At 45.0% G+C, this 15916-nt stretch overlaps 1 protein-coding gene across 3 annotated transcripts in view; it reads left to right on the top strand.

The window, feature by feature from the left end:
- DPP6 (dipeptidyl peptidase like 6) overlaps positions 1–15916 on the top strand; it is a gene marked incomplete at both ends in the record, with an annotated part of 573668 nt that overhangs the window by 145970 nt on the left and 411782 nt on the right. The window contains one exon of one of the 3 annotated variants that reach the window (XM_084280503.1): positions 8288–8488. The exons of the other annotated variants lie outside the window; for them this stretch is intronic. Coding sequence (XP_084136629.1) covers positions 8288–8488 — 201 coding nt within the window. Of the gene's footprint in view, positions 1–8287; positions 8489–15916 lie in introns of those variants that run through there. 3 annotated transcript variants of the gene reach the window in all.

Below are 15916 nucleotides of genomic sequence, written 5' to 3'. Positions count from 1 at the left end.
GTGTATACGTAAAGGTGTGCCTGAATATCCACTGGAATTTTCCAAGGCAGCAGCTCACAGTGATTACGCCATTGCTGATCTGATTTTGATAATTCCAGTGTGTATTCCTGTACTTCACACCACTAAATACTTCTGCAAAGCTGACCTCAGTGTCTCTGGTTGAGATACTTTTGAAAGAGTGAGGTAAGATTAGAAGGAAGCACGTATGTTGATGAGTTAAATCAAGGCACATCCTAAAGGGGTATTTAAAATTAAAATCTCTCCTTGGGTGGCATGTTTGTTGATCCTAAATAACCGTGCTCATAAACCTCTGTTAGATCCATAAGGATGTCATTTATTAGTCTCCCATCAGTTTCCATTCTTGCCCTTGTGTCTTCCACCTCTTGAAAAATGAACACACTGTTTGGACAGCCGTTTATAATCCTGTATTTTTGTTGTTACATAAGGGCAGCTGACAGAAAGCATTAACAAACCTTTAAAACAGCTTCCAAGAGCCTCAGTCGTCTTAGACTTAATGTTACTAAGACAGGTGAACTGGATGAATGGGGTAATTTGTATGTAGGAAACTGTAAGTGAACTGGTGAACTTTTTTCCTAATCAATTTATGAAGACAAATGGGCAGGAAAGAACATGACCAGCACTAATAGTGAAGTAGCACAAACATCTACCAATTGAAATTAGTGCCAAATCCAAGAAGGAATTATTTACTTTTAATGATTTCAGGGGACTTCAGCCAGCTAACCTAGAACTGTGTTCACGAGGACTGAACTCCACATAACTGGAATTTATTAAGTGCTTTTCTGTTCAGCCTGAAAACTTCCTGAAGTAGCTATAGAGGCAGCTTTGTACATTCAAAACTGCCCTGAAACGGCATGTCAAGACACCTCCTCACCTGTCTGTAACCCTGGTGCGAGACAGAAACTGGACTGACTGTAGCTGCAATCTCCAAGATGCCCTTGATCCAGTATTTATACCTAGAGAGTATTGAACATGCTCTCTAACCAGGTTTTTTTGGGCTGTTTTAACAACCCTCCAGCTTTGCCCCTTCTTTTGTAAGAGGCTGCATGAGAAGAATATTTGAACCTGCTGCAGTTGTGCCAAACTGGAGGAAGAAATATGTCTGACAGTGCCAGAATGAGAACAATGGAGTAGAAGGGTATTTTGTTAGCCTAGTGGCAGATAGCCTTTTTGAGATGTCCATCTCTCTCCATATACTTTTTTCTCTGCATATTCATATCTCTCTCTAGGGTCTTCCTTCAGCTCTGGGGTTCCAAAACCTAAAATTGTGTCATTATATCCCCTGGGTCTTTCATTAAATCTAGGTTTTAGTTCTTTTCTAACCAAGAAGAAAGCTGTCAATTTAGTGACAGCTAGTCCAAAGAGTAACAGATCTGTTTAAAGAAAATCCCTGTATTATAAAGAACTATTTAAATGAAAGTATTTTGTCTTGTCTGCTTCCTTTGAAATCTATGGTATGCATCTGAAATGCTGACTGGTTAAATCCCTTCTGTTTCCCTATGATTCTGTACGCACAAGTTCTTTTTGGCAAGTGGAAATTCAGAATTTCTTCAAAGTATGCTGCTTCTGTGTGCTACCAATTCTGTAATGCTGAATTTGAGAGGAATCACATCAGCTTCTCCTGTCATCGGCAATTAAGGATGTGCAGATGTGGCTCAGGCACTTAAGATGGAGAAGGAACCTTCTGCATGCCTTTCGTATATAGAGCTGAGCATAATCTCTTGCCTTAGGACAGAGACCATCTGAAGCAGCTGACTGAAGGGCCAGTGGATACTTTTGCAAGATGATTTCTTTTTTATTATAGACCTGCAACAGCCTCCTTTGCCTTTCTGAAGAAAAATTTATTTCCTTTTCTTACTGAGAACCCCCTTGAGAGATCATATTAATCAGGCAAACTGTCTGTTGTCATGCAATATCTGACTTGAGCATCAAATACTGGCAAAGTTTCAAAGCAGAGTAGAATATGCATGGTGGAGACCAGATCAGCAACATTAGCTGAGTCCTGCATGGCTGCCAACGACTCTTGGCATCAAAAGAAAAATATATTTATCTGTAACTTTAATGCTTAACTTCCTGGCTTGTCTTGAAGACATGGAATTGGGATCTTGTCCTAACTCTCTCAGATAAAGCTTCCAAAGACAGGATATTAATTAAGGCAAGAAAGACGGTCTTCAGCTCAAATTCCTATTTGTGTGTGTGGCAGTAGTAGGTGCTGTGGTAGGCCAGGACCCCAGTGCGGCGTACAGCTCTATAGACACATTGACATCTGTACTTTCTTCTGCCTAGGCCTGCAGTCACCTTTCCTAGCAGCAAACTTGCACAACCATTGTTCCTGAGCACTCTCTTTTGTATGTTTTCTTTTTGTGCCTTTCATCGCTCCTGCACCAGTTGCAGAATCACAAAAACTAAAGATGGGAAAAACCTTGCTGGTCATGTGGCCTATCCTTTTGCCAGTTGGCAGGATTACGCCTCACATCACATTTTCTAGTGCCTCATGCAGGCTATTTATAAATGTCCTCAGCATTAGGACGTTCACACATTTCCTTTGGAAACAATCCTGATCACACTACCGGGAAGTACTTGGTGATAATCAGCTCTGTGTTTTTGATTTCATTTAATTAGGCCTACATGTGTATTGAGAGTCTTGGTGGATAAATTCACCTGTCTGCTGACAGAACCCTCCCATTTTGTGGCTCCAGTTAACCTTGTATCACCCCAGCCTGTCTCCTTGCTCTCCAGGCATGTTGCTGCTGTCCATCTTTGCCAGTTTTGGTCCATTGCTTCTCTGCATCCTCAGCCTCACTTGCCTTCCTCTCCTTTCTCTCTCAACTCTTCACTGTGTCCTTGCCCCTTCTGTGAGGCTTTGGTTTTCTTTCTCCACTGCTCCCTCTGGGTCTATCTCTTCCCCTGAAAGAGCCTTTTCTTCCAGCCTACTTTATTTTTCCCCAAAATCTTGTATCCTGTAAAACCATCTTTGCCTGCTCTTCCCAGTACTTGAGACAGGTGTTTTCTTTTCCCCACAGAAAACCTTATTCAAACACTTGTGGAAGATTGAATTATTCTTGCAGTGGCCAGATAACCAGTATTTCCAATGCCTCTCTTGGTCTAGCCTGGAAAGTTGGCTTGTCTCTGTTTAGGGGTTTGAGTTTGGGTTTGGTTTAGTTTTGGGTGGTTTTTTGAATCCTTGTAAGGATTTGAATAATCTGCTCAATGCCAGAGAGAAATATGCCCCTCTATGTCCCAAACTCACTCGCTGACCAGTGCTGCATTTCTACAGTATTTGCCCTGAGATGCTACCAGCACAAATAGTGACATAAGAAAGTGAACAGATTGGCATACTAGTTCTGCAGTGTGTGGTACCCCTCAGTTTTCAGCAGCCCTAATGTCACTTATTGTGACACAATAGTATGCCCCCCCCCCCCCCCCCAGGACACACATTAGATCAAAATGAACGATCAAGTGTGTCCTCAGGGACTGCTAAATTGGTGTGTTGGACACAGGAGAGAGAATTTCTGTTGTGTTTTGGTTTGGTTGGGGTTTCAGATCCAGACAGCAGATGTATAGATGGCATAAGCCCGGGGCCATTAGAGATTCACGAGCTGGATGGTTTTTATCTTGGCTAACAATGGTAGTACAAGTTAAAATAGTACATTTTTGTTTCTGTAGTGTATGGAGAGTTTCTATTCTAAAACCAGAGGGATTATATTAATAAATGCAGTATTTTTAAGAGCAAATATTAATTCGGGGTTTTCTGGTAAAAAAGGTAACCATGATATTCTAAAATTCCTTTAAAAGTTCCTTAGGAAAGGAAAATATTTTAAATAATAAAAAGTGTACTCAAACTGTTGAAAAATAGGAATTCACTAATCAGCTGCTTAGAACGATTGCCACATGAAAACTAGAAACATGTTTAGCTCTGTTTGGAGCAAGCTCAATTATTATTTAGATGATGAGTTCAGAGTTTAGGCAAACATAAATCGCTTAGTCAGAACAGAAGAATGGAACATGAATAACAATGCTTGAATTCCCTGACAGACAGAAGTAATATTTTTTAAAGAAATGTCCAAGAGAAATACTGCTGGATTGCTTCTTTGTCAGTGTTATTCTGAGAAGGCTTGTCCAAAAAGAAATCTCTTATGTATAGTTTTAAAGGCAGTAGGGCTTGGGTTTGACCTGCTTTTGATAGCGTTACATTAATAGTGGTGAAATATGGGGATGCTGTTTGTTTATACAGCGTGGAAAAAACCCGGTGTCATTTTTATCTGTATGCTTTAAAAATGTCAGTAAAACATAATTACTTTGCTGCTGGAGGGAAAATATCTTAAGCTAACACACTTTATTTTGATGGAAATGTCACTAGTTAGGAATCAAACCTCCTTGCAAAACTTTGGATACTGAATTAAATATACAACTGAGAGACGCTTGAGGACACTTTGATTTGAAATGCCTTGATTTTTATCTTGGGATCTGTTGTGCAGGATTTAGGGAAAGGATCTTTCTTATGCATGTGTGTTTAAAGATGAGGATCTTAAATTTGTACTTCTGAAATATTTTGCCACTTTAAACATATTTTATAATGTCGCTTTCTCCTCAAATCTCTCTATAGGCTGAAAAGGTCTTTTGCTGCGATGAAATACTAGTTACTGGTGTGGTGTTTGTTTATTGCTATTTTACTACCGTGTGTCAATGATTCCTGTGGGGTTTTGGTGGGTTTGGTGGTTTTTTTGCTCCATCCTGTTTTCCACACCCTGTTGATGTGCACACTGTATGCCAGCATCTGGTTGTGTAACCAGGACACTGTCGAGAACTCTGGGTTCCAAGTCATGCGCAGGCGAACATCACATTAACCGTGGAATTGCGAGTGGAGAGTAGAGGACTTTCTAGCACTGAGCTGTGACTTGGGAGCGCTGGCTTGTGTCCCTCCCCAGGAGGTGTCAGGGCTACCATCGTATGTGCTTGTAGGGAACAAGCTACATCCTGAGATAACGTGTGCACAGGCAGACTGAAGCGCTCTCCAGAGTCCCTAATGAAATCATCTGGGTCCCCTATGACTCAGAAATATCCTTCTGCTTTCAATAACAGCATCGACAGACTGATTCTGGTGAATCTTACTGCAGGGGGTTATTCAAGATGTTTCTGCCTCCAGCTGCCTGCTCAGCCCTTCTACATAAGGTCACTCTGACTGTGGCAGGGCTACAGAAATGTGTCTTGCAGTTCCCACCTGGTGCAAACCATCTTCCTTCACCCACTGTGATACCCAGAGCATGACATGACTTTGCTTCTGCTGTCCCTGGTCTGCCATGGAGTAGAGAGCTGGAATCAGGAAGGCCTTTAAATAGCTGTAATTATTTATTTCAGGGCAAATGAATCACAGCCTGAAGCTGCACGATCAGGATTTTTTGGTGGATGGGGACCATTTGGCTGGTTGTTTTTCACTGAGCTTTTAAAGCATTTGGCGTTGCAATTTTACATTCCCTTAACATATTTCCTCTATGAATTGTGTACACACATACATGCACAATATGTGCGTGCATGACTGGACAGACTCGATTATGTGAAAGCTTGGTTCTTAAGAATTAAAACCACAAACTTCATGTATTTGGAACTGAATTGGTCCTTAGTGGCTCTTTCAGTTTTAAACTGAGTTGTGAGGCACAGTGTTTTTTTCTGGACTTTCTTTGAGACTTTTTAATTCAGACATTTAATCTTTGGTGGGTTTTGCCTAATGGTTTTGTCTTGCCTTTTCATGGCTTTCTTTGATTATTCTTTTGTGCCCTGGTTTTCCTAAGAAGTTAAAAATGTATTATTTCTTTTAATTTGATTCTTTTGTTCCTTTATTTTTTCAGTGCTAGTTGTCACCAGTTCCAAATAGTCATGAAGTCACTGTTAAAACACTTCAAGATGGAATTTAGCTGACTTAAATGTCCAGATTTTTGGTAAAGCCTATCAATTTGGAGCCAGAACATAACTTAGGAGGTATCTAAGTAAGTGGCTTCTGGAAAGTTACCTCTGTTATGATGTATGTCGCTGAGACTTAGAAGCTAGACCTTTGCTTCAGAGCATTGTGTGCTCATCTCGTTTTTTAATTAAATGTCAGGATCTCAGTTGTGAAGATCAAAATGATTCCTTCTTTCAAGTTCCATCGGGAAGGAGGCAGAGCGTTTGTTTTTGTTTTCTCTCTTGATGAGATAAGGTTCTCTTTTCATCTAAATGTTAAGACTTTTCATCCTTGACTTTGAAGACACAAATAAAAAGCAGCAGATGAAACTATTCAGCTGTAAAGAGATTTTTGATCAGGTAGTTGTTGAAATCATAGAGGGGGGATAGTTACACGATAGAATATTTTATACATGAGCTGCCAAGGTGGGGTGTTGGGGTTTTTTTAAGGCTGATGAAATTATGTATATCAAGATGGTATTTTCTTAACAGCTGAAACTTTAAGTAAGAACTGTGTTTAGAAACATCTCAGCCCATAAAATCCACTTGCTAAAGTATAATCAAGTTTTGAGCTCTTCAGCGGCAAGTCTGGCAATGGGAATGGACAAACTCTGCTTTATGCTTTGTGTTTCCTGTAAGAGGATGCCCAGTAATCCCAGTATCTCTGGCAAGCTTAGAGGTCAGAGAGGAGGAGGATTTCGTGGAGGAGAAGAGGGGACAGCAACTCTGCCACTTTCCTTTAAACCCAAGCATCTGTTGCTATGGAAACCCCGGAACCTGATGCTGGAGCAACAGGGATTGTCACCCTCCGTCCCGATGCAGCCGTGCTGGGAGCGGCTGGGCACCCGCAGCCTACTCCCCAAGAGCCTACCTGAGCACACGCCCGTTTTCCTCCTCCGGAGGCAGCAATTACCGGCCGCGGTTCTCCGAACCGAGTGAGCGTGGCCCGGCGCACCGGCGCAAGGGCTACCCAGGGGCGGCGCAAGGGCCGCGGCGGGCGGTCTCCGGGCGCGGTCCCGACCCAGGTCTGGATCCGGATCCAGACCCAGCCCCGGCCCAACCCGGCTCGGCCGCCTCCGGCGCTGGGACCGCGCTTGTTTATCCCCGGCCGGTGCTGCCGGGAGCCACTTCGGGCGGATTTCCACGGAGGGGCGCTGAAGCACGTTTTAATGCAGCAAAAATGAATTAATACAAAAATAGTAAGGGACGCGATTTACCGGATTCTTTTAAAAAGCGACGACAACAACCTCCAAAATACCCGCAACCTCCCTCCATCCCCCTCCCTCTCCCCAGCCGTGGGGAGGCGGAGGTGGAGGGGACGGGGACAAGGCACTTGCGGAGAGGCTTCGCCCTCCCTCCCTTTGCCCCTTCCCCGGAGCCGAGCCCGCTCCGGGCACACCGGCCTCCCAGCACCCCTCCATCTGCCGGTCCCGCCTCCCTCTTCCCCGCCTCGCCTTTCCCCTCCCCACCTCTCTGTCTCTCACGGCTGGCGATCAGGTGTCTGTTGCTCTCCTTTTTTTTTTTTTTAAGTTGTTTCCCCGGGAAAAAAAAAAAAAAAGAAAAAATTAAAAAATTGGGAAGAAGAAGAAAAAGAAGGTGCCGAAAAGGAGATGATTGTAGGAGAGCCCTCCCTCCCCAGAAGAGCAACGTGCTTTGAATGAGGCTTCCCAGCCTCTTCCACTCCGTCTCACACACTCTGTCACTCTGCCTCTCGCTTGTGCACACTGTTGGTATGCGACCTCGGAGGCGACTGCTCCGCCACCTCTGCCTGGGGAGCCGCTGACAGCCAGCGATTGAGCCAGCCCCCCTTCCATTTTTTTTTTTTCCCTTCCCCTGCTTTTGCAAACACACACGCACACCCCCAAAGCACATTTAATGCTGATCCACTCAGGCGCCATTATCGGGGGTACGTCTTCGCGGAGTGTTTTGATTCTTCTTTTTTTTTCTTTCTCCTTTTTTTTTTTCTTTTCCCTTTCCAACACTGGATGGTGCAGCATTCCCGGGGCCTGTGGTGTTACGACTCGACTGCGTTTTATTATTTATTTATCTATCTATCTATCTCTCTTCTTTCCTCTATCCCCCCCCTTCATCGTTTCCCCCCACCCCTTGCTCTCTCGATCCGACCCCCCCCGCTTGTCTCCGGGTACCGGTGCAGAGGACCGGGGCGCAGGAGCCCTCGCTCTCCCCTCCACTGATGTGGGACTGAGCCTCGCCCGCGTGTAGCATGCTGTAGCCAAAAAAGAAGAGAGGAGGGGGAGAGAAAAAAAAAAAAAAAAGAGGGAGAAGCGTCTCTCTTTCCCTCCCTCCCCCTCGCTTCCCGCGGATTGACTTCATGGCTTCGCTGTACCAGCGGTTCAGCGGGAAGATCAACACCTCCCGCTCTTTCCCCGTGCCCCCCGAAGCGAGTCACCTCCTGGGCGCCCAGAGCAGCGAGGAGGACGGCGCTGCCGGCAAGACCTCGCGTCCATTGCAACAGGAAAGCAGCCGGCCCCGCTTCCAGTACCAGCCGCGAAGTGACTGCGAGGAGGAGGATGTAAGCACCGGTGTCGTTCGCGTTGGGTTGGGTTTTGGGTGTCCCCCACCCCGTCTCCGCGCCCCCCCCCCCACCCCCCTTCCCATGCCTGCCGGGTGCCTGTGTGCCCCTCCTGGCTGGCGGCGATTTCTTGCGGTTTGTCCGCTCTTCCAAGCGGGTCTTTGTGCTGCTCCTCTTCTTCCCCCGAAGTGTCGGGAATAGTACGGGACGGAGCCCAGCCGAGCCGGCGTTCGCCCGCGGTGCTGCCGCATCTCTGCCCGTTACCTGGCTCCTGGCTCTCCGGTGCCGCGGAGCTGGGCAGGAGGGTGCGGGGTCAGCACGTTTGTAAGCGGGAAGTGCAAGCTCTGTCAGTCTTCCTCCAAAAGAGGTGACAAGGCTTCCCCCGCCCTCCTCCCCCCGCCTTTTTTTTCTTTTTAATTGTTATTCCTTGTTTTACCCTTTAACACTCCCCCGGGGCAGAAGCCTTCACCTTGTCCCTTCCCTCCTCGCCTTCCCGGCAGCCTCCCCCTAACCCGACAGCGGGGAAACTTTTTAACCCCTGTGCAGCCGTTTCTGGGTCTTTTTCTCTCATCCTTCCCGGTCGACCCCGGGTGAGTCCCCGCAGGGAAGGCGCAAACTTCGGCCGCGCACCTTCCGCTCCTGCGCTGCTTCCGAGAGAAGCGATTTCAAAGGGTGTATCTGCATATTGCCTTAGTAACGAGTGACTCATCCAGCCCGCCAGCTCGTTGCTGTGCCCGATGGAGTTAAACCAGCACGGGTCGATCGCGCCTAGTTCTTTCGGGCGGGGGTGGGGGTGGGTATTTGGAAAGCGGGGAGACGAAGAAGAGCCGGCCATAGATGACTCCCCATCACTTGTGTAGCCTGGGTGTTGTTAGGCTTGCAGAGGGGTTTGAGGGTGTTTTGCCTCTCTGGAAGCAGACACAAGGGGAGGCAAATGGCTGCAGTTGGAAATAATGTTTGTGTCGGTTAAAAATACTCCTTGCCCTGGTGGGACGCGTTAGCTTTGCGGCAAGGTTCAGCTCTGGCCCTGGAAGCCTTCCCAGGAAAGGCACCGGTTTAAGCAGAGACAGCAGCTCTGCCTCACTTGGACAGAGTTGTGTTCACCGGGAAACTTCCTCGGGTTGTCTTTCAATTCCCTGTCCCTTTTCCCACCCCTTCCTCAAAACTTTGGCAGGCCGTAGAACAAGTGCACTTTTGCCAGCAACCGCCCCTGACCTCCCCGTGGTGACTCCCGCGCTGTTAGCCCCCGGGGACCAGAGGGGACAGCACCCTGAACTAACTCTTCCTTGTGACCCTCTGACCGTAGGCAGCGATCTTGGCGCTGCTGCTCCTTGGCCCCGACCAACTGCGGGAAGAGCACCGGACCCTGTGCCCGGGCGCCCGCACCCACCCGTGACCCTTCCCCGGCGGGGCTGGGGACGCGGGACCTTTCCCAGGAAGGGAATACTGAGTACACGGGGCCCTTCTCGGCTCGGTGCTGGGGACACAGGGCCCTTCCCGGGGTGGTGCTGGGGATACGGAGCCCTTGCCGGGGATGTGCTGGGGACACGGGGCCCTTCTCGGCTCGGTGCTGGGGACACGGGTGCTGGGCTCTAGGTGTCGCTGCGAGCCAGCGGAGTGCCGCCGCCGGAGCTGGGCTCAGGCGCATTTGCCTCATTATTGAGGTTTTTTAATTTCGCTTTCCTGGATTTGGAGACGGCAGATGTCTGGAGCCACTTCTCTGATCACCAGAAGCGCTGAGCCGGGAAGCACAGGACGCAGTTTAGCATGTGCGAGTGATTTGTGCTGACAGGCTCCGAAATAATATTAACAAGAATAATATTAAACTGCTAAAAAGAGATGGGTTTTTTTCTTCCTCTCCTCAGGGTTGGTGTGTGGGTGGAGGGCATTGTTGTGCGGTGCCATCTGTGGAGGGAAAGATGCCTGCCTAGGTGTTTCCCGCAATGAACTGCCAAAAAGCACGGCCAGAAACAGGATTTTGGGGGGACTTTTAAGCGCACGTGGCACCTGGTGTGAATTATCTTTAAAGGGGGCGAGGTGTCTGAGGAGGTTCAGTGGAACCGCGTGGGGCAGGTCAGGGGTGCTTCCGTCCGACAGAGACTGGGCAGGCGGCTCGGGGAGGGGGTCTCAGGAGGAGGGTCGTTCAAGCCGGAGGATTGAAGTCGTGACAAAGCCAGTGGAAATGGCCTTTAAAGCGTGTGTTGCGGGAAGAGAGGGCCTGCCCGCGGTGGGAAGGCACGGGGGAGGAGGCGGGACCGTCGGAGCTGTCCGCGGTGCTGAGCGTCGTGGTCCCGAATATGAGGGGTCTGTCCGTGGTGCTGAGCCCGAGCGGGACCGGCGCCGAGGGGAGCTGGCGGCGGCTTCTCGGCCTTGGCCACGGCGAGATCGTTGCGGAGAGAGGGGGTTTCCCTCCAGTCCCCGGGGGCAGCAGGGAGGCTCGCCCAGGACGAGCTAATAATGGAGTCTCGGGAATGAAATCCCTGAGGCAAAGGGGAAACCGAGGCAGAAAGCAGGCACAGTCTATGGGAGAAGTGCGAGGAGGACAGTCTGTTTGTGCAGGGTGCCAGGAGCATGTGCTGATGCTTATTATGGGGAAGGGCTTAACGAGACAGCATTAGAAACCCCTTTCTAATGTGATTTGATCTCCGCTTTCTGTTCTACACAAATACTGTAGTAGGGTATTCACGTGTCTTTCATCCTTCAGCATCAATCTGGTAGGAAGAGCCAGAGCTTAAACACACAGAAACAACGAAGTTTTGTTGCCTAGCCACACTTGGAGGTACCAAAACAAACATGAGAATGAGACTGTTCTGTTCCCAACTTTGTCAGGTGATTAACCATCGGTAGAGAAACAAGACTCTTTTTGTAGGCTACTGGTGATGGCTTTTCCTATTGAAATATGCCTGCTGCATTCGGTACTGTATTTTTAAGCACCATTACAGACCTCAGTGCAGTACAAAACAGAGGGAAAGACAGGATCTTGTCTTTGAAGGTCACAGTATTGTTAGTAAGCATTTTGGCCACTGTACATACTACTGGTGGAAAAATACTAGACGAAGCCTATATGAAGCTAAAGAGGACACCCTAACTTTGTAATAAATACAAATTTTAACAAAGACAATTGTGGTTTAATATGACAACTGCTCACTTGGCTTTACAGCCACCACTGAGATGGACTTGGGAACACTGCTTTTGTATAACAAAGCAGGAGTCACAATATGGTTTAGTATTGTGAACAAATTTTTACTGTGTTTCAAATTGTGGTTGGTGCATGAGAAAAGATGTGTAGTAGGCCTAGCCTGTGAACAAAATCTGGGTTAAATATTGCAAATACTTCATCTTAACTACTAGCCTGATGAAACAATCGCGTTATTTATGGGAAGAGTAATGATGAAGCTAAGTCCCGTATAAATGACCCCAGGAAACTACTTCCCAGTTGGCTCTGGCAGTATTGATACTGAAATTAATTATTGAAATAGCTATAAACAAAATTCTGATGACATTTTTGCTTTGTTATAGGATTACCTTTTCACTACATTCATTTAGATAGGAGGAAATATCTGTGAAGACTCTTAGTAAAATCTAGTTTGGTGGTATAGCAGATTATGAAGAATTTTGGTAACATAATTCTCCTATTAGATCGATGAGGTTAATGCTTTTCATATTGTACAGTGGAAGGGATTTTCTCCTAGATGTTGATTTGAGATTTTTTTCCCACCATAAAATAGAGCTTCTTCATCTTTTCCAGGCTTTTTCTTCTTTGGCATCACAATGATTAATGAGTTTAATTTTTGCAGGCAACTGCCAGGAGGTGCTGAGTAAGATGTATCATGCTGATTGTGTATAACCCCGTTCCTTTTAATTACTGGGATTATAACAATGCATTAATCAGGTGCATAAGAAATTCCGCACTTTTCTGTAACACAGAATATTGATCTGTTTTATAAGTCACTGACTGTAAAATGATGATCCTAGAAGTAATTTTTAAATTAAATTTTGTATGATAAGTTATGTATTTAAAATATTGAACCCTCCACTGAAACATCATAAAACTTATCCAGATAAAAAGACATATGCTACATTCTTACAGGTTCATTACTTAGCTGAATGCCCTATTGGCTTAAGGAGACTTAACCATATAAATAAGGTCAGACCCAAAGTAGAAAAAGCTTCCATTACTGAGCATATTCTTTCCATAACTGAATTCTGAATAGTTCTCTATTCCCTGCTTTGCTTAAGGCTACGTTTGGCCATATATTATACTTTACTAGTTTTTCAATTGATTTTTCAGACTGATTTACATTTTGAGAAGCTTTTTTATTTGGAGATAAATAGTGATATGCTTCAGTAAAACTGTGGTTCATACTTGAATAAATTACGGATTAAGAAAATCAAATATAATTTGTTGATAGAGTACGACTGAGAAATTGAGAATCAAAGTCATTACTGTAAAAAAAAGAGAGTAATTTAGTATGTCAGACTTGCTGTTGCATGTAATTGAAAGTGTTAATTTTTAGTTCATTATTTGTATAATGGGAAGAAGTATTGCCTCCTGGAAATGTGTGTCAAGGACGGTGTTTCAGAAAGTTGGAGGCCAGAGTGCAGGCAACAGGTATTTCAGAAGTGGTGCTGTCTTTTCCCAAAGAGATGAGTGGTTTGATTTTATTGAAGGGTTTGTAGGACTGCAGAATCATAACATTACTGCAAGATACAGTAATTTGAATATAACCAGAAGTCTGTCTACAGATCCAAACTGTGTTTACTCACAGTAACTAATGTTTAAGCCTTCAAGAATGTTTTCTTCCTCTCCTTGGCGAGTTCTTGGGTGCTGAACTCAGTTATCCTGCAGCCATTAAGATGTAGAGAGCTGGGACTAGTTCTTTCAAGGGAAAAAGTTAAGCCCTGCTGTCATTCTGTAAACTCACCTTTTGAAATGAATGAAAATCACAACTTACTTCTGTGAAAAGAATTAGTTATAAACCTTATGCAAATAAGGGGGTTTATTTGCATGGAAGCCCATCATGTGTTTTGTGATGTTCACTGAATAATGTTCACTTAGATCTGGGGGTGATAGGGGGTTTTTTTTATACTTTGCTTTATAGCTAAGTTTGGAATTAAACTACCTTATGTTATTTGCTGTCAAATTAAAATCAGCCTCTGTTTCTGCAGTCTTTACTAGCTGTGATGATGATGCACGCACTGAAATAAATCTGCCAGAGCGAATGTATTTTTAACTATTCAGGAATAACTGTGTGAAGAGGCTGAATCACCTCTCTAATAGTAGCGAACTGTGCAAGAAGTTGGGTTCCCTCATGTAGAGTACACAGCTCACAGTGTTTCTCTTGAGTTAGTAGCTCGGAAGGAAGAGACCGAGCCCAGGGTCAGAGCAGCATGAGTTGGTTTTCATGGGACTGTCAGCACGTAAAGGGGAGGTGGGAACGTTCTATGAATTTGGGCTGATCTCCTTTTCTCTGTATGTTTTTGTTTCAGAGGAGGCCAGAAAGGAGACAGTTCTTAGTGTGTCCATAAGAGCTGTGAAAATGCTATTTGGGTGTCACAGGATTTTATCCCTTTAAATAAACCCCCCCTTTTACGTTCATTTGGGATAATATTATTTACGCTTGTGATGGTCCAACAGAATCTCCCATTAGAGTTTATTAACTGCAGGTTGATTTTACTGGGTTTTTTTTTGCCTGATGTGCTGGATGATTCCCAGCATGTCGAGGCGAGGTACCTGCATTTTCATCTTGTGAACAAGGGATGGCAGTGTGCCTTGGTTACACGGCACCTACACAGCCCTTGGCAGTTCTCCTTTGTAGCAAAGCTCCAACCAACCCTTTGTTTACATACTCGTACCTGCACGTGAGGGTTATTTAAGTTCCTCATTGCTTCCTCTGTTTGATTGACTTGATGACAATTTGGCTATTTTCTGTTTTCACCATCAGGGAGGAATGTTAGTTTTCAGAGCTCATTAAAAATGGTTCAGCAACATTTTCAATGGTCCTGTATTCAAGCGTGAGGGAAGGAGAGGAGAAACAAATCCTTCTTCTAAGGGAATGTTGTTCTCTTTTCTCCCAAAGGAAAACAAAAAAAAAACCAGCCTTTCCCCAAAAGCTGGGTTGTGATACAGAGTGAATTTTCAAAAATACACACAGATCATTTAGGTCTGTAAATTCAGCATTTTTTGACAAGTGATTTGTGGTCAAATAAAAAAAAACACGTATTGGAATCTGGTTCCTAGTGAGGTGCAATTTGAATCGGGTTCTTATGCACTTACCCACCTTTGAAAATGCTCTCTATATTAATGAAATCCTGGGTGTTTGCATTCTTGTGTTGGTAACGGTGAGATTCATTGTGGATGTGTGAATCGAGTTAAAACATATTTCACGTTTTTGCATCAGACTGTATGAAGAGATGTGGTGTGCTGTAGTCTTTGCTGCCAATGTGTAACTAAAAATGTGAGACATAGGCATTGGGCACGTGCATGTGTAAAAGGGAACAGAGAGAGAGTGTAGCAGTACAATCCAGTGAAGTATTTTGAAGCATAAGTAGGGTTTTGTGTAGTGGAAACATGAGCCCTTCAAAGCTTTTCCACTTGCAGAGTGTTTGGGAACTTTCATTTCCCGCATTAAACAAGAGTTTTCATTATTTCTCAGCTTTTAAGCACATTAATTTAGAGATCTCTCATACTTTGTTTTGTTAAAATAGCACTTGAAAGTCTTAACAAAGATTACAGCAAAGATTAATGCCTTTTAAAGCCTCAGAGAGCTTGTAATGTGGACCCCGAGAGAGAGGAAGAGAGGGGTCTGATACTCATCCACATTGCAAGCAGTAAGTTTAAGCAAAGCTAATGGAGTGTGTGAGGTAATGTGAAAAAGCCTGATATTGTGAATCTCTGCTGATGAAATCTTACCAGATTTCCATTGAGTATCTGTTTTAATTGCTTATTGCTTGCGTACTGTAAATTATTTTCCCCTAAACAAGGTGCTTGTTAGCAGAGCTCTGCTATTACATAGATCCTTCCACGAATTGCTATCTCTGTGCCTTTTAAAACTGCATTTAGCTTTATTATCATCACTTTGCAGGTGGAATATTGAGTCTGAGTTGACATGTTGTCTCAGACAGTGCAGCTCAGCTCTACGGCAGTGATGTTTGCTGTGCCTCAACCCTGTGAGCTATTGCAGTTTCTGGTTCAGGGCTGCAGGGGCTTCAAGACTAAAAATTATACCAGTTATCACCTAGGATATTCTTACAGGTGTAAAACTAAATGTGAAGTCCGGCACATTTATCTAGTGTGCATTAGTGGCAGTTTTCTTGTGACCTTTCAAATGTCTGCAGTCTTGCTGCTCAAAGATTTGGAACTTGCTTTGAGAGATGGGAGATTTAAAGCATCCAAAAGGAAGGATAAGAGTATCTTAATACTTTAAT

Source organism: Gallinula chloropus (genome assembly GCF_964237585.1).
Source record: "Gallinula chloropus genome assembly, chromosome: 2".
Taxonomy (NCBI): domain Eukaryota; kingdom Metazoa; phylum Chordata; class Aves; order Gruiformes; family Rallidae; genus Gallinula; species Gallinula chloropus.
Note: the sequence above shows the minus strand (reverse complement) of the source record. Positions and strands in the feature narration are given on the sequence as shown.